Raw genomic sequence first — 20633 nt, forward strand, 5'->3', positions numbered from 1 at the left:
TTACTTGTAACACCGTTATTCCCATCACTGCCAATGAGTTAGACAAAGAGTTTCCTAACCCAGTAAATGTTAATTTTCAAGCAGTCCACAGATCCTATACCTAAGATTTTGGTAAAATAATCTATGACTAATCTTATGAGAGGCAGAGCGCTACTATGGGCACAGGCCCAGTAACTCAAATGATGCATTGTCATATGTGTCAATAGTTCAAGTGTGTATTTGATGAAGGCACTATCTCTGATGCAGCTGCTGATTCCATGTATGCAGCAGGGAAAGCAGAGCAATGTATTTTAGGACAGTGAAAGGGGGGCTGGGACTTTCCTCCAGGGCCTAAACCACCCAAACAGCTTTGCAAACAGCTTGACATTCTTGTTGGTATTCTTGATATTCTTAGCTTGTTTCTATGTGTATTAGACTCAACAACCACCTCTGAGAACATCGGCACTTCCGAGCCAGTTAAGACCAACAGGCTTTGCCTCGAGCAGTTTTTCCTGGACTCCTGGTTAACACCAGAGGTGTGGAGCAGGAGAATAACAGCTGGTGAGAAACTGGAAATACATACAATATGAAGCGCCTTGAGGCAACTTTTGTTGTGATTTGGCGCTATATAAATAAAATTGAATTGAAATGTTCTTAACACCTGTCAGCGTGGCAGAGCCAATGATTTCTGTTCTGTTCTCATTAGTGGTCCCTGTGTACCAAACAGCCTGGCAACAGAGCATGCTCTTCACTGGGAAGCAGCAGAAGGTCCAGCAGCAAGATCTCCTCCGAGTTATTCCTCCCCGGGACATGTAGGACATGCAGCCGCTGCTGGGCCTTCTTTACCAGAGAAGTGGTGTAGTGAGTCTATTGACCGATTGAAGTTGAAATCTTTGATCCAGGAGCCGGTGGTAGGGAGAGTCCAGTTTGATGGTAGGGATGTCTGGGATAATGGTGTTGAACACTGAGCTCAGGTCCACCAAGAGCATCATACTCTGAGTTTGGCCTCACTGTCCTGATTATTTCTTCATTTTAGAAATTCAATAAGGTTTTCTTTTTTGTTTTGTAGTATTGCAGTTTTGTGTTCTGCATAAATTAGCTCCCAAGTACCCAGGCAATGGTCATCAGGTAGAGATATACATCTCAGGTATTTGACTGGCCCTTAAAAACTCTTTGTTGACTACATGTTGTGATTTCCTGCACACAACTAGAAACAAATCATTACACAGATAGTGAATATGCACTTCTCAGAAGCAACTCGGCTGCAAAAATATCCCACACATTTGGAAAACCATTTGTCTCATCAACTTGATAAAGATTAACAATGAATAGATTTCAATAAAATCAATAAAAGACAGCAAGACAGGAAGGAACTCACCGGAAACGAGTGAGACAGGTCACCCACAGACACGAATCTCACAGAAAAGTGGAATTCAGAACATGGTCTGTCAGTTCAATGCATGTTTTTCTGTGACACACTCACACACCCTTATTAAAATGCCATAGCCAGTCTGTGTAGCAGGAAGGGCAGTCTCAGTGCTTCATCTCTTAATCATGATTGCTGCGAACAGATCTCTATTTCTTGACTGTCAGCGAATCTCCAGATCCTTAGTGCTCAAAAAAATATTTTTTGGCCGCACGATGAGGAGGTGTATTCACTGTGAGAGGAGAACGTAGGACCCAAATCAAAGCTTTCATTTTATTTCTAATAAATACCAGTTAATGTTAGTGTTCTTACAGTTTAATTTCCAGACTTAGGAAAGAAATATTTTTCATGCCAGGCAAATGCTGCCTTACACAAAAAAAGATCGATTCTCAGTCACTCAGAGCAAAGAATACAGTTTATTAATTTTACACAGCAAATACCTAAAGACGAGACACCAGCAATGTATCGGAACTGGGAAGAAACGTGGAATGGTGCATTCCTATCTAGTGCATGAGTGCATGACTGCGTTCAAACACAAAGTGTACAAGAAGAACCTCAAAGATGTGCTCTAGCTGTTAATAGGTGTACATTTAGGAGTTGCCATCTAGCCCCCCTTTGTGGTAAAGGTGGAAGCAATGAATGCATCTTTTTTTCAGCCATTAGGGAGACATTTAGGCCATAGACAGTAAAAAAGATTAATTGGGTCTGAAAAATGAAATGTGATGCCTAAAAACCCAGATGTTGAGATGTTGATCGCTATTGCTGAAAAATAAAAATCTGATTCTACAAAAGTCTACGAGGAAACAGTTTCTGACCTGATATCTCTGAATGCTCTGCTGCTGAGTTCATGGGCTCAGTCATATATAACATCTGCTTTTTCATCCACAGTGATAGCTATCACCTGCTGTCACCTGCTGTCACCTGCTGTCACTGTAAAATGTGGAGCGCTGTCTGGACTACCAGCTTCAAAGGGGGACTGAAGAACATGGACGTCCTGTGACGCTGTAGCCCAGGACTTTTCATGAGGTAATTTTTTTTCCTGACACATTTTCTTGTTATAGAGACAATACTGACATCTATTGTGAAAACAGATACACTTTAAGATGTAAAATAATCATTAGAAATTTTGCCTGAAGTGAGCAGCAACATCTTGACAGTCGGCTAAAATCTTGTACTTGTGTTGTTGTTTTACACTCCTAATGTGTAGTTATCATTTGGAAATGAGCGCCATCAAAGGAATATAATGCTAAAACTGTGTCCTCTCTGAAGAAAAATACCTAAATGATCAAAGTTGCTTTGTTTCAATAAAGACGTATAATTAGATGTTTTATGAACATTAAACATCTGCTGTAGCTCCATGCTGCAGTTGCTGCTGACTTACAGACAATTAAAAGGGTGCTGAATGAATTTCCTTGACCGGAGAAAGACTCACTGTTCAGCATCCTCTATTAATCTAATATCACTTGTCACTGAAACACAAACAATGCATGTATAGAAGCGAACACAGTGATATACAAATATGGTCAAAACAGGTTAACAGGTTTGCTGACTTTACATGAGAATCCTCCTTATAGACTGAAAGCAAGAAGAAAAGTGCTGCAGAGGAATGAAGGAGACTAAGAGCGATCGATACACTAGCAGAAAGAAGTCCATGGCGAGTGGAAAATGCAAACAGAAGGCAAATGAGAATAAATAAAGGACAGACAAAAATAGAGAGGGATGATTGGATCTAAAACATTTAAGTGCCCAGGAGATACGGCGTACACACCGTCCCACACTCCAACAATGGCCAGAGCATCAGCTGGTCTCTGAGAGCGTCTGTCCTCTTGCTGAACTCACAAACACACACACGCATACAAACAAGCACACACACTGGTAACACAGAGTTCAGGACATCCCGTTGGGATGAGCTGTCATCTTCATGGTTACAGTCCAAGTTCAGAGCTAGGACATAGATGGCACACACACACAGCAGTGTCCACCATGTTCGTTGGTCAATGCACACACACTCACACACACACACACACAGCAACAAAATTGTAGTTTTGGATTGCAAACTTCTGTGTATGTGTGTGTCCATAATTCATCCTCTCTCAAAGTCTCCCAGTGCGTCTCCATGCTCTGCTTTTAGTTTGCCCTTCTGAGTTTCTGGTGCCAAAGTGCAGTCGGCAGATTCTGGCAGCCCTGGTACTCTCGCTGCATCTCGCTATCTGTTAGAGGTGGTGTGGCATTGCACGGGGCACCAGCCAAGGTCACGTTTAAAAGGCCCGCCCATGGCTCCAGAAGGCGAAACATCCCAGCATCCTGACACATCATGAGAGGAGATTAGAAAAGTATTCAGAGGAGTAAACACTGAAACAAAGATTCATCTAAAAGGTCACCTTTCCCAGGTGGTCCAGCAAGCAGGTGGCAGGACTGATTAAGGACCAGCTGCTGTCCTCCCAGCCTGGACTCAACTTGTGGTTCAGGTGGGCATAAGTCTGCCTGGCCGGGTTCTGGATTAGAACCACATTGAGGTGTTTCTGAGAGCCTTGCAGCCGCTTGGATAGGACACCGCTGTAGCTCTGATCCACAAACAGCAGGACACGAGTTGCCCTGCAGCCGGCCAGGTCGGCCAACAGCTCATTGACTGAGTAGCGCTCTTTTAGATCTGCCTGGAAAAAGAAAGGGAGGCAGAGAGAATCAGAAATGGAAGTGTGTGAAGGCACACAGGGACAGATGGATTACAAGGAAACAGATGTGAGACAATCAGGAAAGAAAAGCAGTCAAGTGCCAGCAGTAGGAAAGAAGAAAGGACCACATCAGGATCTACTGTTTACCATGTACCATGTTCACTTTTTGGCTGGCCTCTTGCACCATAGGTTTAACTTTCTCCAGTCCATCAATTCAATTCAATTCAATTCAATTTTATTTATATAGCGCCAAATCACAACAAAAGTCACCTCAAGGCGCTTCATAGATACAGAGAAAAACCCAACAATCATATGACCCCCTATGAGCACTTTGGCGACAGTGGGAAGGAAAAACTCCCTTTTAACAGGAAGAAACCTCCGGCAGAACCAGGTTCAGGGAGAGACGGGGCCATCTGCTGTGATTGGTTGGGGTGAGAGAAGGAAGACAGGATAAAGACATGCTGTGGAAGAGAGACAGAGGTTAATAACAGATATGATTCAATGCAGAGAGGCCTGTTAACACATAGTGAGTGAGAAAGGTGACTGGAAAGGGAAAACTCAATGCATCATGGGAATCCCCCGGCAGCCTACGTCTATTGCAGCATCACTAAGGGAGGATTCAGGGTCACCTGGTCCAGCCCTAACTATATGCTTTAGCAAAAAGGAAAGTTTGAAGCCTAATCTTGAAAGTAGAGATAGTGTCTGTCTCCTGAATCCAAACTGGAAGCTGGTTCCACAGAAGAGGGGCCTGAAAACTGAAGGCTCTGCCTCCCATTCTACTTTTAAATACTCTAGGAACAACAAGTAGGCCTGCAGAGCGAGAGCGAAGTGCTCTAATAGGGTGATATGGTACTACAAGGTCATTAAGATAAGATGATGAGATGAGATGAGATAGCGTTTATTTGTCAGTTGCAGGTCTTTTGTCCACAACCGAGATGACAGACCTTGCCGACCGTACATACAATACAAACATCACATTGGGGAGACAGGTCAGGCCAGGTAGCGAGGAAAAAAAAACATTGAAATGTGCAACACAAAAGGATAATACAGGAATGCACAGGTATCAACACACCATAACACAATAAACACAGACAGCAACATGGGAAAGAGTCCCAGTGTGTACATCTGATCTGGGACCGCTGCAATCTTTCGACTGCGCCTCCAGCTGACCCGATGTCCACATCAGAGGGGAGGTAAGCGTTGGAGGAGGCGTTGGATCCGGGGTAGGGAGGGTGATGCGTCAGTGAGTGCTTATCAGTATCAGTATATGTATGTGTGTGCGTGTCCATAGTTCAGCTGAGACAGTGTCCTTCACCCTGCCAGGCTAAGTAAACAGTCTTCCAGCCAACCCAGGTGGCCTTGCAGGGAATGGGAAGGAACAGACTCAACACAGTCGTTATGGGGCCTGATTATTTAAGACCTTGTATGTGAGGAGCAGGATTTTGAATTCTGGATTTAACAGGAAGCCAAAACAGGAGAAATCTGCTCTCTCTTTCTAGTCCCTGTCAGGACTCTTGCTGCAGCATTTTGGATCAGCTGAAGGCTTTTCAGTGAGTTTTTAGGACATCCTGATAATAATGAATTACAGTCGTCCAGCCTGGAAGTAATAAATGCATGAACTAGTTTTTCAGCGTCACTCTGAGACAGGATATTTCTAACTTTAGAGATGTTGCACAAATGGAAGAAAGCAGTCTTACATATTTGTTTAATATGTGCATTGAAGGACATATCCTGGTCAAAAATGACTCCAAGGTTCCTCACAGTGTTACTGGAGGCCAAGGTAATGCCATCCAGAGTAAGAATCTGCTTAGATACCATATTTCTAAGCCTCAGTTTTATCTGAATTAAGAAGCAGAAAGTTAGCGGCCATCCAGGTCTTTATGTCTTTAAGACGTTCCTGCAGTTTAACTCATTGGTGTGTGTTATCTGGCTTCATGGACAGATAGAGCTGGTTGTCATCGGCATAGCAGTGTAAATGTATGCTATGTCTTCTAATGATGCTGCCTAAGGGAAGCATGTATAATGTAAACAGAATTGGTCCTAGCACTGAACCCTGTGGAACTCCATAATTGACCTCAGTGTGTGAAAAGGACCATCCGGTGTAGTTTCTCTGTTGACACTTGAGTTTGGCTCTAAAAGTAAATCGCTACAAACTCCAATGTTGTCCAGCTTTACAGGATAAATAAACAGCGTGCTCGGGGCTTCCCATGATGCACCCAGTGTTCTCTCGTCCCCTTTTACTTTACAATATTAAGCACCTTGAGGTGGCTTGCTGTGCTTTGCTGCTATATAAATTACATTGAATTGATCCCTGGATTGTGCTGGTGCTGTTGTTGCCTTTTAAAACATTTTTAATATAGTCATTAAAATAGAAAATAGGCCAATTTATCCAGATTGTATTTGATGTCAGTGAGTGACACTTTGGTATTAGACAAGTCTTTTATGTAGCACTAATTAGCTGATTTGTGTGTTTGTACATTATACCCTTAAACTTGGATGTAGCGTACTACCCAAGCTAGCAGGTGTTACCTGATAACTGCCACTCTAGTGTGGTCATTGTAGACAGCAAAAGACTTCAAACCTGTGACGTCACAGTGAATTGTTATAATATATAATATAATCTGTGGCCATGCACATTTGTTTTGTTTTTTTCATGTTTGATTGAGTGCCACTACCAAGTTTTACCTTTATGTTTACTTAATTTATTCTAGTGTAGTTTTCTTTGTGTGTGTGTGTGTGTGTGTGTGTGTGCACGCGTGTGCGTGTGTGTGGTGGTGTAGCCTCTTACAATGCCATTAAGGTTGGCATCCCACAGTAGCATGGTGCCATCCTTGCACGTTGGTGAGTTCAGGTACAGAACCAACATGTCGGCACAGTGCTGCTTCCTGCAGACGTACGACACGTGGTTACGGATCACCGATTTCTCTGTTGCAGAGTATGCGCCCTCTACATCCTCTGCAAAGGGAGGAGACCGCAGAGAGGGGTCAGGTACAGACACACATTTTAACAAACAGTCGGTGCGTCAACGTCCTATAATATTCGGCTTTTATCATCAGCCTACGTTGCTGAATTTTAGAAAGATTGTTGTTAACAAAACTCAACAGACATGATGTTGAAAGAACAGAATAAACTACAGTGAAAGTATATATATAACTTTATAAAAATTTAAAGGAGGAAGTGTTTGTAATTAAATAATAAAAATTTGTGTGATTATTCAGAATTTATCAGAGCAACATATCAAAACAGTTCTGCAGCCAGTGAACAAGCACCGATTTTTAATTAGTTTCTATACTTGGCAAATAAAGATATCAAATAAATGTAGTGGACATTTTGAAAGTAAAGAGTAAAAACTCCACCAGTGTTCCTACCAGGAAGCTGTCCACTGCTGCCGAAGAAGGTCTTAATGTGATCCTTATGGAAGCCGTTGTTCTGCAGCATTTTGTAGAACCGCTGAAGATTCTGAACATGATGCTGGAACATTACTAGTTGCTGCCAGCCACCTACACACACACACACACACGTTTCCATCACTGTACTCTGACTTGCATTCAGTTCTTAAAGACTCGAACCGTAGACCAATCATTAATACTAAAACATTATGGGAGCTGCATTTTTGACCAAAAGCTAAATTATTCTCCATCACATAAGGAGGTGTACTAAACAACTATATGGCTATATAGAGCTGACATGTCACCATACTAACTTATTTATTTACTACTAAACTTTACTGACAGCTATGGTTAGCAATAGGGATGGGTACCGGTGTCCGGTGCCGGTTCTAACATAAACGGTAGTAACCAGACCGAAAAGCAGCGCACATTTCGGTGCTTTATTTCGGTGCTTTTTTTCTCTGAGCTATGATACACTTCTAGCCAATCATTTTACGTTTCCGAGGATAGTAGGCGGGCCCAGGTACGTACGTTCTTTTAGAGCAGAGCTACAGATTAAAAATGTCCAAGGCGAAGCGGTCAAAAGTCTGGCTGTACTTCACAGCAAAAGATGCAAACTCAGCAGCAACAAGTGCTTTAAGCTGATACTGTGATACTGTCAAAGGAGGTAACACCTCGAATCTGATGACACACCTGGCGACGCATAGCGTTTTTTTTAAAAGCCGAGAAATGCGCCGTATTTGATAGCTTGCTGCGAGACCTCACACCGAGCGCATCTACTGCGGGTGTGGTGCCTGTTATCGGACCCGGAGTTAGCAACATCCCCAAAAACACGAAGAGGAGAGTCCTGGCCCCTAGCCCTGCCAGTGTAGCAGAAATGATGAGGATGATGATGCAGCAGCAGCCGTTCTTCTCTGCGTGAGTAGCTTCATGTTGTTCTGTGTAATTTACGTTGAGTAGGCTAACCACGTTATTACATTAATGCATGTAAGGTGAACTAGCAAACACCGTCGTAGTTACATGCAGCTGTCTTCTTGTTTGATGGCAGATACTCCCTTCACCCTGGCCAAAAAGGCTAAAATGACCAAAGAAAAAGAGGGAAACGGCTAAACATGAGAGGTTTTTGGATAAAGTTTGTGTTTTTTCCATTGTTTAAGCACTGCTTCCAGCCAAGAGTGATACCATATATGCCCCATAGCTGCAGAAAAGGCTAACATTGCTATCTTTTTACAAAAAACCAGCTGAACTTGCTAAGTGGGAGAAGTGGACATTATATGGCACCAAGGAAAATTAATGAACGAACAAAACATTTAAGGTCTATAAAACTCTGTATATCTATTGATGCATGCCCGTATAAAAGTACGTATATAAGCTGGAGTATGTATGCTGCGGAGTAAAGGCAGGCATGCATACGGTAGTTGATTAGAATTGGCACCCACACCTTTTGTTCACTTTAGTTCTGTTTGTTTTGACTGTGTGCTTGCATGGTTATTTCTCCTGTAATGCAATACATGTCTATGTTTAAACTGTGACAAAACTATCAATAAAAATTACAGTGTCAAAAAAAACACAAAAACAAACAAACAGCTGAACATGAGAGGTTTTTGGACCAATTTTGTGTTCTCCATTCTTTAAGCACTGGTTTGAGCACCGTTTGAGCACCGGCACCATTTCAAAAGTACCGATTTGGCACCGGTATCGGATAAAACCTAAACGATACCCATCCCTAGTTAGCAATAAGGAACAGTTTGCATTTTACTGGAAAGAGTTTCATATTGTGAAGTAAAGAGCCTACAGCATTACAGAGAGAATCCCAGTGATCACAGTGTCATCTACGAACACTTGGCAGCAGTGAGAAGGAAGAACTCACGTTTACCAAGAAGAGACTCCTCCCACTAGGTGGGAATTACACCAGATGGGAGGAACTGAATGGGAATACCAAAGATGAATAACAAACTTATCATCAACTAAAACCAACATGGAACTTCAAGCACACATAAGAAACAGAAGGAAAGTAAAACTACCATCATAAGCAGAAGGAGCTTGAACATTAATCCCATTTCATAACCCAGGATGAACCTACACTCAAAAAAATCTGCTGTTGGATGAACACAATTTAATCTTGGCACCTTTTTCCACGTGATTTAACCAAGTACAATAACTCTTTTTGACCATGTCAAACCAACACATTTGGCATTTGGTGGTTTAATGCAATCAGATTATGTTGGATCAACGTAGTATACTTACATTGACTTGAAGTGAGTTATTGAAGTATGTAAAGTGAAATTTGTTTTAATTCATTCTACACAAGTTAAAAACTTCAGGAAAACACAATGAAATCTTGTTGTTTAAACAACTACTTTGTTAATCAAGGCAATATGGACTGAAAATGTGACATCATTCTGGGGTAAAACCACACAGGATTGTGGGTACGAGTGGCCAGTGGTACTAGTGCACGCAGGCTTTCACATGAAAACAGTCACACAGCGATAAAAAGAAACACAAAGAAAGGCAAGAAGCTGTTGTTGTCATGGTCCGCGGCCCGGCGTCCGAGGTGCTGATGGGATGCCCATGCCCACGGGCGTGGCTGCTAACTCCACACCTGCATCCCATCCCAGGCGATCACCAGGTGGACTATTTAATCCTGCCCAGCCTGCTGCTCCACGCCAGTCCGTAGTCGTCTCTCAGTGGTAACGTACACCTGCGGGAAAGCCCTTATGAAAACTTATTCGTCTGAACTAGCACTAACTCTGCCCTGTGTACTCAGATCACAACTCGGCGTGTTTTGAGCCACCTGCCTGTCCACCTGCCCGTCTGGAATTTGGATCACGATCAGCACTCGCCGCCTCGACTTTTCTGGAGCTCTCCCGCGGACCCTCACCCCTCCCTCCGGCTCCCTCGGCCCCGCTATCATCGTAAGACGCATACTCTACCTCCCCTCACATGCTGCCATTTCCCCGCACTCCAATAATCCTTTTCCTTTTTCTGTTGCAGCCTCCCACAGTCCCGCTCTCGGCGTTCCTGCGCGACTCACCTCCCGGTCCTTCGGTTTCTCTGGTTCCACGCGTTTTCCCCTTCTACCCTCCCGGGACACCTTCAGTTATAATAAAGTTTATTTTTTTTCTCATACGGTGTGTGTGTGCTCTGCTTCTGGGTCCAGCTTGTGCGCGGAACTTCGGTTCATGACAGTACGGACTGGCCAGTATGGACCCAGCAGATTCACTCCGCTCCACCATTAATAAACAGGGCGCTATTCTCGGTCGCCACGATCAGCAGCTCCAATCACTCCAAGACCGTTACCAAGAGCTCAGTGACACTCAGGATCAGCTGCGAACCAAGCCGCCCGACCCCGTGCACCGCAGCGTTTCACCTCCGCCGCTGGAGCCCTTCCACGGGGAGTTAGACCTGTGTGGGGGGTTCCTTTTCCAATGCTCCTTGTTCTTCAGCCGCACGCCGCACGCCTTCCCCACGGATGCTGCTAAGATCTCCTACTTTGTGAGGTTGTTACGGGGATGAGCTTTAGCATGGGCTGAGGCTTATTTAACCTCTCACCCCATTAGTGGTTGCGATTACGATGATTTCCTGGAGGAGTTCCAGGCTACGCTCTCCCCTCCAGTCTCGGAGGATGACGCCGCGCAGAAATTGCTGGGGCTCCGTCAGGGGCAGCGCAGTATTGCGGAGTACCTAGTCGAGTTTCGTACCAGAGCGGTCGCCGTGGGTTGGCCCAATTCGGCCCTCCGTGGGGTCTTTTTACGGTCGCTAACCGACCAGATGAAAGACCAACTAGCGTTTCACGAGGAAACTAAATCCTTCGAAGAATTGGCTTCCCTCGCCCGCAGGATCAATAGACGCCTGCGGGAGAGGGATGCCGAGCGGCGGCTTAAGCCTATGGGCTCTGTATTGCGCCCCGGGATCCGTGTTTCTTCGTCCCCACCCACGGCTGCGTGTACGCGTTCTCCATCGCCTCCTCCGCCCGAACCCATGCAAATCGGACGCTCTTGGCTTTCTCCGGAGGAGAGGGAACGCCGATTCCGGGCTGGGGATTGCCTGTACTGTGGGAGGCCCGGTCACCGCATCGCTGTTTGCCCGGTCCGCCCAAACGACCCGGCCCACCGATAAGTCCGGGAATACGGGTGGGCAGCACTTTAAGCACTACTAGACCCCAATTGTTACTGTCCGTTACCATCGTGACTAATAACCAGACTTTTACATGCCTCGCACTGGTGGACTCCGGGGCGGAACAGAACCTCATGGATGAGAAACTGGCTAAGAGGTTAGCAGTATCTCTTACTCCACTCGAACCGCCCATCCCTGCGTCCACATTGATGAAATCAGGTGTTTGCTTATATCACTCACCAAACCGCGCCAGGACAGTTAGTCGCATCAGGAAACCACCAGGAGCAGCTTTCCTTTTTCACTTTCCCCTCTCCTGACACCCCGCTTATCTTAGGTTACCCCTGGTTACAGAGGCATAATCCTCACATTGATTGGGCCGGAAAGAGAATCGCGAGCTGGAGTTTGTTTTGTCTGGCAAACTGCTTGGGGTCAGCCGTTCCCCCCGCCTCAACGGAACGGAGCCCAGTCCCGCCACCAGCACTAGACCTCTCTTCCGTTCCCCCTGAATATCACGATCTACGGCAGGTGTTCAGTAAAGACGAGGCACTCTCACTACCACCTCACCGACCATATGACTGCGCCATTGATCTACTCCCGGGAGCTTCGCTACCCTCTAGCAGACTGTACAACCTGTCTCGCCCCGAAAGAGAAACTATGGAGAATTACATCCAGGAGTCGCTAACAGCAGGAAGAATCAGGCCGTCATCCTCCCCTGTCGCTGCGGGTTTTTTCTTTGTGGGAAAGAAGGACGGGACGCTCCGACCGTGCATCGATTACCGGGGTCTAAACGACATCACCGTCAAGAATAAATATCCCCTCCTACTAATTAATTCTGTTTTTGACTCACTCCAGGAAGCCACAGTCTTCACCAAGCTGGACCTGCGGAACGCCTATCACCTGGTTCGGATACGTGAGGGTGACGAGTGGAAGACCACCTTCAATACCCCACTAGGGCACTTTGAATATCTGGTGATGCCGTTTGGGTTAACTAACGCCTCGGCAGTTTTTCAGGCCCTAGTCAACAACGTGTTACGGGATTTCCTGAACGTGTTTGTTTTTGTGTACCTGGATGATATTCTGTTTTTTTCCAGAACGCCCGAAGAACATCACATCCATGTGAGGAGTGTGCTACAACGGCTGCTCGAAAACAGGTTGTACGTCAAGGCAGAGAAATGTGAGTTCCACGTTTCATCTATTTCCTTCTTGGGCTACATCCTAGCAGGTGGGCAGGTGAAGACCGACCCGGTGAAGGTGAAGGCAGTGTTGGAATGGCTGGTCCCGGAGTCACAGAAGAAGCTCCAAAGCTTCCTGGGTTTTGCGAACTTTTATCGTCGCTTCATTCGGAACTACAGCCAAGTGGCCGCGCCTCTCACCCAGCTCACCTCATCTAAGGTGCCTTTCACCTGGTCCCCGGAGGCCCACGCAGCCTTCGCCAAGTTGAAGCGATTATTCACGTCCACACCCATTCTAACCCATCCAGACTCTTCTAAGCAGTTTATCGTTGAGGTTGACGCGTCTGATGCGGGAGTTGGAGCGGTTCTCTCCCAGCCGTCCGGGCCTCAAAATAAACTCCGGCCGTGCGCCTTCTTCTCGCGCCGACTCACCCCTGCGGAGAAGAATTACGACATCGGCGACAGGGAACTCCTAGCTGTTAAACTCGCCTTAGAGGAATGGCGCCACTGGCTGGAGGGGGCCGAACAGCCCTTCCTTATATGGACAGACCATAAGAATCTACTGTACCTTAGAACCGCCAAGAGGTTGAATCCACGCCAAGCCCGCTGGTCTCTGTTCTTCGCTCGCTTCAACTTCACTCTCTCCTATCGTCCAGGGTCGCGGAACATTAAGCCCGATGCGCTCTCCCGTCAATATTCCTCCGACAGTGAAACGCCCCCCCCCGCCACCATCCTACCCGCCGCCTGCGTGGTGGGTGCTCTCACCTGGGAAATTGAAGAGACCATTCACTGAGCTCTCCCGGGGGACCCTGATCCAGGGACCGGACAACCCGGACGGCGCTTCGTTCCCGCCGCCGCCCGTGGGGCTGTCATCCACTGGATCCACACTGCACGATTCACGTGCCACCGGGCGTGAGCAGAACGACGCACCTCCTCAGAAGACATTTCTGGTGGAAGTCGCTAATAAGGGACGTGAAGGACTATGTGTCTACCTGTGCCGTCTGCGCCCGTAATAAGTCATCCACCAAGCACCCCGTAGGTCAGCTCCACCCGCTCACTACACCCCACCGGCCGTGGTCTCACATCTCCCTTGACTTTGTTACCGGTCTCCCTACCTCTTCCGGAAAGTGTGTCGTCCTCACTGTTGTAGATAGGTTTTCTAAGGCCGCTCACTTCATCCCGCTAGCCAAGCTGCCTTCGGCCGCTGAGACAGCCCAAACGTTGATCACTAATGTTTTTAGGCTCCACGGAATCCCCCTGGAAATTGTCTCCGATCGAGGTCCCCAGTTCTCCTCACAAGTGTGGAAGACCTTCTGCTCCATTCTCGGCGCCAAGGTCAATCTGAGCTCCGCCTTCCACCCGCAATCCAACGGACAGACTGAACGTCTCAATCAGGAGCTGGAGACTATGCTGAGGTGCGTGGCTAGTCAAAACCCCTCCTCTTGGGTCACCTACCTGCCCTGGGTGGAGTACGCCCACAACACTCTAACCTCGTCCTCCACCGGTCTGTCTCTTTTCGAAGCGTCCCTCGGATATCAGCCTCCACTCTTCCCAGAAGAGGACTTGACTCTCTCCATCCCGTCGGCTCCACATCACCTCCGGCGCTGCCAACGTGTGTGGCGCAGCGTTCGCGCGAAGGAACGGCATGCGCACTACGCCGATCGCCGCCGCGCCCCAGCCCCTGACTACCAACCGGGACAGAAGGTTTGGTTGGCAGCTGGGAATATCCCACTTCGGGGCACGTCTCGCAAACTGGCTCCCCGCTTCATTGGGCCGTACGAGGTGGACCGAGTCATCAACCCGGTGGCAGTCAGGCTCCGGCTTCCGGCTTCCAGCCTCCCGGCGGGTGCACCCCACGTTCCATGTGTCTCAGCTTAAGCCGGTCCGCCTCAGCCCCCTGTGCCCTCCTTCCGAGCCCCCTCCTCCCGCCCGGCTCGTCGGCGGCCATCCGGCCTATGCGGTCCAGCGGATCCTGGATGCGTGCCGGCGCGGGAGCGGTTGGCGGTATCTCGTATGGCCCCTCGAGGGGTATGGCCCCGAGGACCGCCTCTGGGTCCCACGCTCCTTAATTCTGGACCCTCGTCTCATCTCATGCTTTCCATGCTTCTCTCCGCAGGGGGGGGCCCGGCCGGTCGCCTGGGGGCGACCCGTGAGGGGGGGGTACTGTCATGGTCCGCGGCCCGGTGTCCGAGGTGCTGATGGGATGCCCACGCCCACGGGCGTGGCTGCTAACTCCACACCTGCATCCCATCCCAGGCGATCACCAGGTGGACTATTTAATCCTGCCCAGCCTGCTGCTCCACGCCAGTCCGTAGTCGTCTCTCAGCGGTAACGTACACCTGCGGGAAAGCCCTTATGAAAACTAGCACTAACTCTGCCCTGTGTACTCAGATCACAACTCGGCGTGTTTTGAGCCACCTGCCTGTCCACCTACCCGTCTGGAATTTGGATCACGATCAGCACTCGCCGCCTCGACTTTTCTGGAGCTCCCCCGCGGACCCTCACCCCTCCCTCCGGCTCCCTCAGCCCCGCTATCATCGTAAGACGCATACTCTACCTCCCCTCGTATGCTGCCATTTCCCCGCACCCCAATAATCCTTTTCCTTTTTCTGTTGCAGCCTCCCACAGTCCCGCTCTCGGCGTTCCTGCGCGACTCACCTCCCGGTCCTTCGGTTTCTCTGGTTCCACGCGTTTTCCCCTTCTACCCTCCCGGGACACCTTCAGTTATGATAAAGTTTATTTTTTTTCTCATACCCCGGTGTGTGTGTGCTCTGCTTCTGGGTCCAGCTTGTGCGCGGAACTTCGGTTCATGACAGTTGTATTATTAACTGCAATAGCCGGTCGCATGACAGCCACGGGAAGCCGACGGGATTACGTTGTGGAAGAAAAATTGTTCAAGCCATGTTTCCGAATTAACAATGAGGCGACGGATGGCCTGGATTGCAGCCATTCAAAGACCAAATATAACATCCCAGAACACTCCAGGTTAGTCTGCTCCAAGCATTTCCACAAAGGTCAGTCTTCTGTTGTAGTTATTACGTAATTTATCATAACACAATTGTTGATGTAGGTTACAAGTAAGTCTTATATTGATTTGAATTGAATTCGTTGCTATGCTGCTTTGTTCACTGTGGCTTTGCGGGCTAATGTTTGTTGTGTTTTGTAGGAAAACCAGCCTACAAAATGTAGGAATGTGATCCAGACTGGGCCCCTCTATCAGCCTGGGTCACACCGAGTTTAAAGCTGCTACCAGATCTGATCAGTTAAGAGAGAGAGCGAGATCAAAACAGCCACGAAACGTCCGCATATATGTGCCCAAGTGTTGTATTGAAGCAATCAAGTGATGAATAACTGTTTCAGTATGTTGTTTTGCAATGGTTTTTGTTGTTGTTGTTGCATTGTTGATTTGTTTTTCACCGAAGCAGTGAATAAAGCACGATGGATTTTTACAATTTTGCCTCTTTCCTGTAAGATTCTATAATAGAATGAAACAATAATGCCAGTTATAAATAAAGACAATAATTGAATGAATTACGAAACACTCATTTTTTTCTGAGATCTGAAAATGTTGTGTAACACTACAACCTGAAACGACAAATAGATGCGTTGGCCTGTAACAACAGCTGTGAGATGGAATAGTCCAAATCACCAAAGTAAACTGGACCTGGGCTTGTTGCAGGGATCTGAAGTTACTAAACATGTTGTGAGTGTGTGCACTCACACTTAGGACCATATGATAATAAATATGTGCGTGATGAAAGTTGGGCAGCAGGCTGACGTCCTTACTCCACTCTATGCTCGTGTGGGTCTGACCCTTTCACTCCTTGATTTTTTCCTCATACTCTTTTCGTCACGTCTGTCCTCGTACGGAGCTGCCGTGTTCTCCGTCGTTTTGTACATCACTGTCTTTGGGGCAAATAAAATGCAAGTAGGGATTAAAACCGCAGAATTAATGAATGAAACAGCTTTTATTTGTCACTAGCAGGTTGCCCTGCAGCGAGATGGAAATGATTACCGATGCTGGAAATGCTTGATGCAGTGTTTTGATTTTGTTGCCACTTGTACCCACAATGCAATGCGTGAAAGTCAGGTGGTCTGTCGATCTCTATTACTGCTTCTCTTGCTTAATGAACCAATATGGGCGTTGATTATTTCATAGAGACAAGCAACCATTTGCACTTACATTCATGGGTAATTAAGAATCACCAATAACTCTAATTACACACTGCAAACCAGCCAGATTGTGGATTTGAACCCAGGCCCTTCTTGCTGTGAGGCAACAGCACTAACCATCACACCACCAAGCTGTCGCTCCAGGCCTAACAAAACTAGGAAAGCTATGATTACCAGGCTTGCTGCAGAATTTTCTGTACGTTTTTGTCCTTGACAGGTTAAACCACAATAAATAGCGAGAGCACACACGTGGTGTGTGTGTACTTGTCTGCCTCTTAAAACTCCAGTGGTTTTCCTGCAGTTTGACATCTCATGTGATCTTGTGAATTTCGTGAGTCCAGGCAACTAACCACTCTTACTAGACTGTATCACATCATCTCAACAAGAACGAATTACGTTGCCGAATTTCATGCAGATGCTACATGATGTAATTATGTTCACCATAGAAACATGAAATTATTTCGTTCAAGCTACAAGTTTGAATCTTGTACATGTAACAATCACCCAACTTCATTTTTTTGATTATACAGATTTTTGGAACAGGACTACAGAACTAACCACATGAAGTAAGACCAAGAGGAATTTGTATAAGGTAAGGAAATAAACAAGACCGGCAAACACTAAGCGATAACAGAGAGCTCCTCACGATGCTATTGTTGTCTGTAAATGTTAGGTAGAAACAAGTGCTTGTATGAATGTGTGTGAATGGGTGAATGTGACATGCTGTATAGGGCTGTATAACAAGCAGTCCATTTACTAACCATGTGTCCAAGGTCACAGGATAGGGGAAACCTATCCTACCTGTCAAACAGTTACACCCTGGACAGCTGGCCAATAAGCAGGGCTAACACAGAGACATAATTCACACCTGTGGTCAGTTTGGAAATGCCCATGCATGTCTTTGGAGTGTGGGAGGAACCTTAAGTACCCGGAGAGAATATGCAAACTCCTCATAGAAAGGCCATAGACGGGATTTGAACCCGGGACCTTGTCGATGTAATTGGCATGTAACTGTAGCAATATACTAATACTAATTTACTTGCATACTACTAAAATTTGCTGTCAAGGTTTATTTCATGAGACCGTTACATAGACATAAAAACAGCGTACCTGAAATGAGGACAGCATGGTCACAGGTCTGGTAGAGGCGACAGGAGAGGTGAGTGCCCAGAGGCTGCTGATGGCAGCGTCTCGTGTTTTTATTCAGCTCACAGCTTGAGACGGGCAAACTAGGCGAGTTCACGGGCAGCAGCAGAGGACATGCTGCAAAGTCTGTGTGATCTGTCCAGGGAAAAGGAAAGTATCACAGAAAAGACACAGAAAAGGTCCTTGTCCCAGAAGGACGTCGCGTTTTCAGTGGGAGAACCTCACTTGCACTGAAAACACTACGTTCAGGTGAACAGAATAAACCTTCTGGGATTTCCTTACCTGGATGACTGAGCAAGCATCAAACACAGATGTTTGTCTTAAAAGACTACTTTAATGAAAGACTTTGGACTGATATATCGCTAGACATGTCAAATTAGTGTTGGTATCCTTCTACACTCACCAACAATACAAAAATACTTAATTGCACATTTGGCATGTGAATGAAACTTTGCACAAACATCTTCAAAGATACAGTGATTATTAGCATATGTTTTTTTTTTAGATTTACTATAAATCCCAGTTATTTGGATTTTCATATAAACTTAGCACAAAATTGTTAATGATCTGGACAGGGCCCACACGATAGGGCAAATTCAAGCTGGTTTTTTGTAAAACCAAGCTGCACCATTATTTGGCGCGAGTCATAGTACCGTCTCCAAATTGGCCAGTTCTAAGTTAATAATTGGGGATGTCAAAGATGGGCCATGAAGAGGGTGTCCCAAAAAGAATACACCACAACAAGACCATTTCCTCACCCCACTAGCACAAAGGCCATAGGGATCCTTGTACAGATTTGCAGTCCAGGTTTTCAGGATGATATGGCAGACAGCTCTCTGGACCGTAAAGAACTCCACTCTCACAGGGCTGCCATGATTACAGTTTGACATCATGTGCAGTAGAACCAGAACATGTGGAGAAATGTTACGTTCAGCAACGAGTCAAGATTCTGCCGAAGACATCGCAGGGTCAAAGTGTGGAGAAGATGTGGAGAACATAATGCTGTTTGCTGAACTGATAGGGGAACAGTTTTTGGTAGAGCTTGTGTGATGTATTAGTATAAGGCAGCATCTCCCTCCATGGGAAAACAAGGCTTGTCATCACTGGAGGAAAGCTCGATGCTGAGAGACATTGAGATTCTGCAGCCAGTGGCAATCCTGTGTCTCCAGAGTCTGGGACCAAACTCTGCCCTCCAAGATGACAACGCACCCCCTCAGAGCGGGGTTTATCAGGCACTGCCTCCCGAACTTTGGAGAAAAGAGGATGGAATGCCTTAACTGCAGTGCCGACCTAAACCCCACTGAACACTTGTGGGATCAGCTTGGGTGTGGTGTTCGTGCCAGAGTGACCAACACAACCACAATGTCTGGCTTGCAATGTAAATTGTCATGTACAGTGGTGCCTTGGAGTCACACGTGGAACATCTGAATTTGGTCCTGGACCGCTTGCAGCTTGCTGTCCTCACAATCAATCCAGCAAAGTGTGTCCCGGCCAGAGCTAGAGCCGTACCTTCAGAAGAGCACTATGCCACTATCAAGTGTGGCACTAGACTCCTTAAAGTACTACTTGCTGGGGAGGGAGTTCATCTTGCAGACTGACCATAAAGCATTGCAGTGGCTGAACAGGCTGAAGAACTCAAATGGGGAAATTATTCACTGGTTCAAGCCATGCAGCCATTCCAGTTCAAAGATCAGCACATCCCTGGAAAACCCCGGCACAGCTTCCAACTATCTCTCTCGCTATCCTAGCATCCTTGAAGTGTGTGTCGAAGCCGCACCTGCAGCTGCACAACTCTGCAGACTTCCAGTGGAATAGAATGAGTCTACAGGCAAGCAATGCAGCAAATGCTATGGCATTTTCCTGAGATTTGCTAATTTCGTATTGAGGTGGCATAACTCCAAAAATGCCAATGTGGAAATCAAGCACTAAATTTTGCGCACTGATGTGAGATAATACTTTAAATATATTATCCATAATTATCCAGGTTAGGACAAGACCACATCATGTGACCCTCATTTGCTGGATTATGTCCACACCTGGGACAGGCAGGATCGGCTTCTGGGAAAACTTTGAAAGCCTCTCTCTTGTATAATGAAGACGATGAAGAATTTTAAACTGAATTAAACCACGGCGAATGCAAAGGGAGGAGGTATGTATACGATTTAAGCAAGATCTCCACTCATCATCAGATAAATCCACCCCAACGTCTTTTTCCCAATTATTTTTAGTTTTTTCCCAAGTAACAGGCCTTAAGCTCTGTATCAGTTTGTATATGACGGAGATTCACCTTTTGCCAAAAGGATCTATTTCCAAAATAGTATCCACTTGATTTTTAGGAGGTAAGTAGGAGAATGAAGGAAACAATGTTTTTGCAAAATTTCGTATTTGCAGATATCTAAACATATGTGAGGTTGGTATATTGTAATCTCTCATCAGAGCGTCAAAGGTGTTAAAAGTTTCTCCTGAAAATAAATTGTAAAAAAACTTCAAACCATTATTGTGCCAAATTTGGAATGCTTTATCTGAAATGGATGGCAATAAAAAGGTTAAAAGCAACAAT

At 46.3% G+C, this 20633-nt stretch overlaps 1 protein-coding gene across 1 annotated transcript in view; it reads right to left on the reverse strand.

The window, feature by feature from the left end:
* Positions 1-1802: 1802 nt before the first annotated feature.
* The window catches only part of LOC113008395 (uncharacterized), a 29554-nt gene continuing 10723 nt past the window's right edge, over positions 1803-20633 (reverse strand). The window contains exons 4-8 of the mRNA XM_026145769.2: positions 18038-18208; positions 7446-7577; positions 6866-7032; positions 3787-4059; positions 1803-3709 (exon numbers count right to left, since the gene is read on the reverse strand). Of these exons, the coding sequence (XP_026001554.1) occupies positions 3533-3709; positions 3787-4059; positions 6866-7032; positions 7446-7577; positions 18038-18208 (920 nt within the window). The 3' untranslated portion in view covers positions 1803-3532. The remainder of the gene's footprint in view (positions 3710-3786; positions 4060-6865; positions 7033-7445; positions 7578-18037; positions 18209-20633) is intronic.

Source organism: Astatotilapia calliptera, chromosome 16, assembly GCF_964374335.1.
Source record: "Astatotilapia calliptera chromosome 16, fAstCal68.1, whole genome shotgun sequence".
In the NCBI taxonomy this organism is placed as follows: Eukaryota; Metazoa; Chordata; class Actinopteri; order Cichliformes; family Cichlidae; genus Astatotilapia; species Astatotilapia calliptera.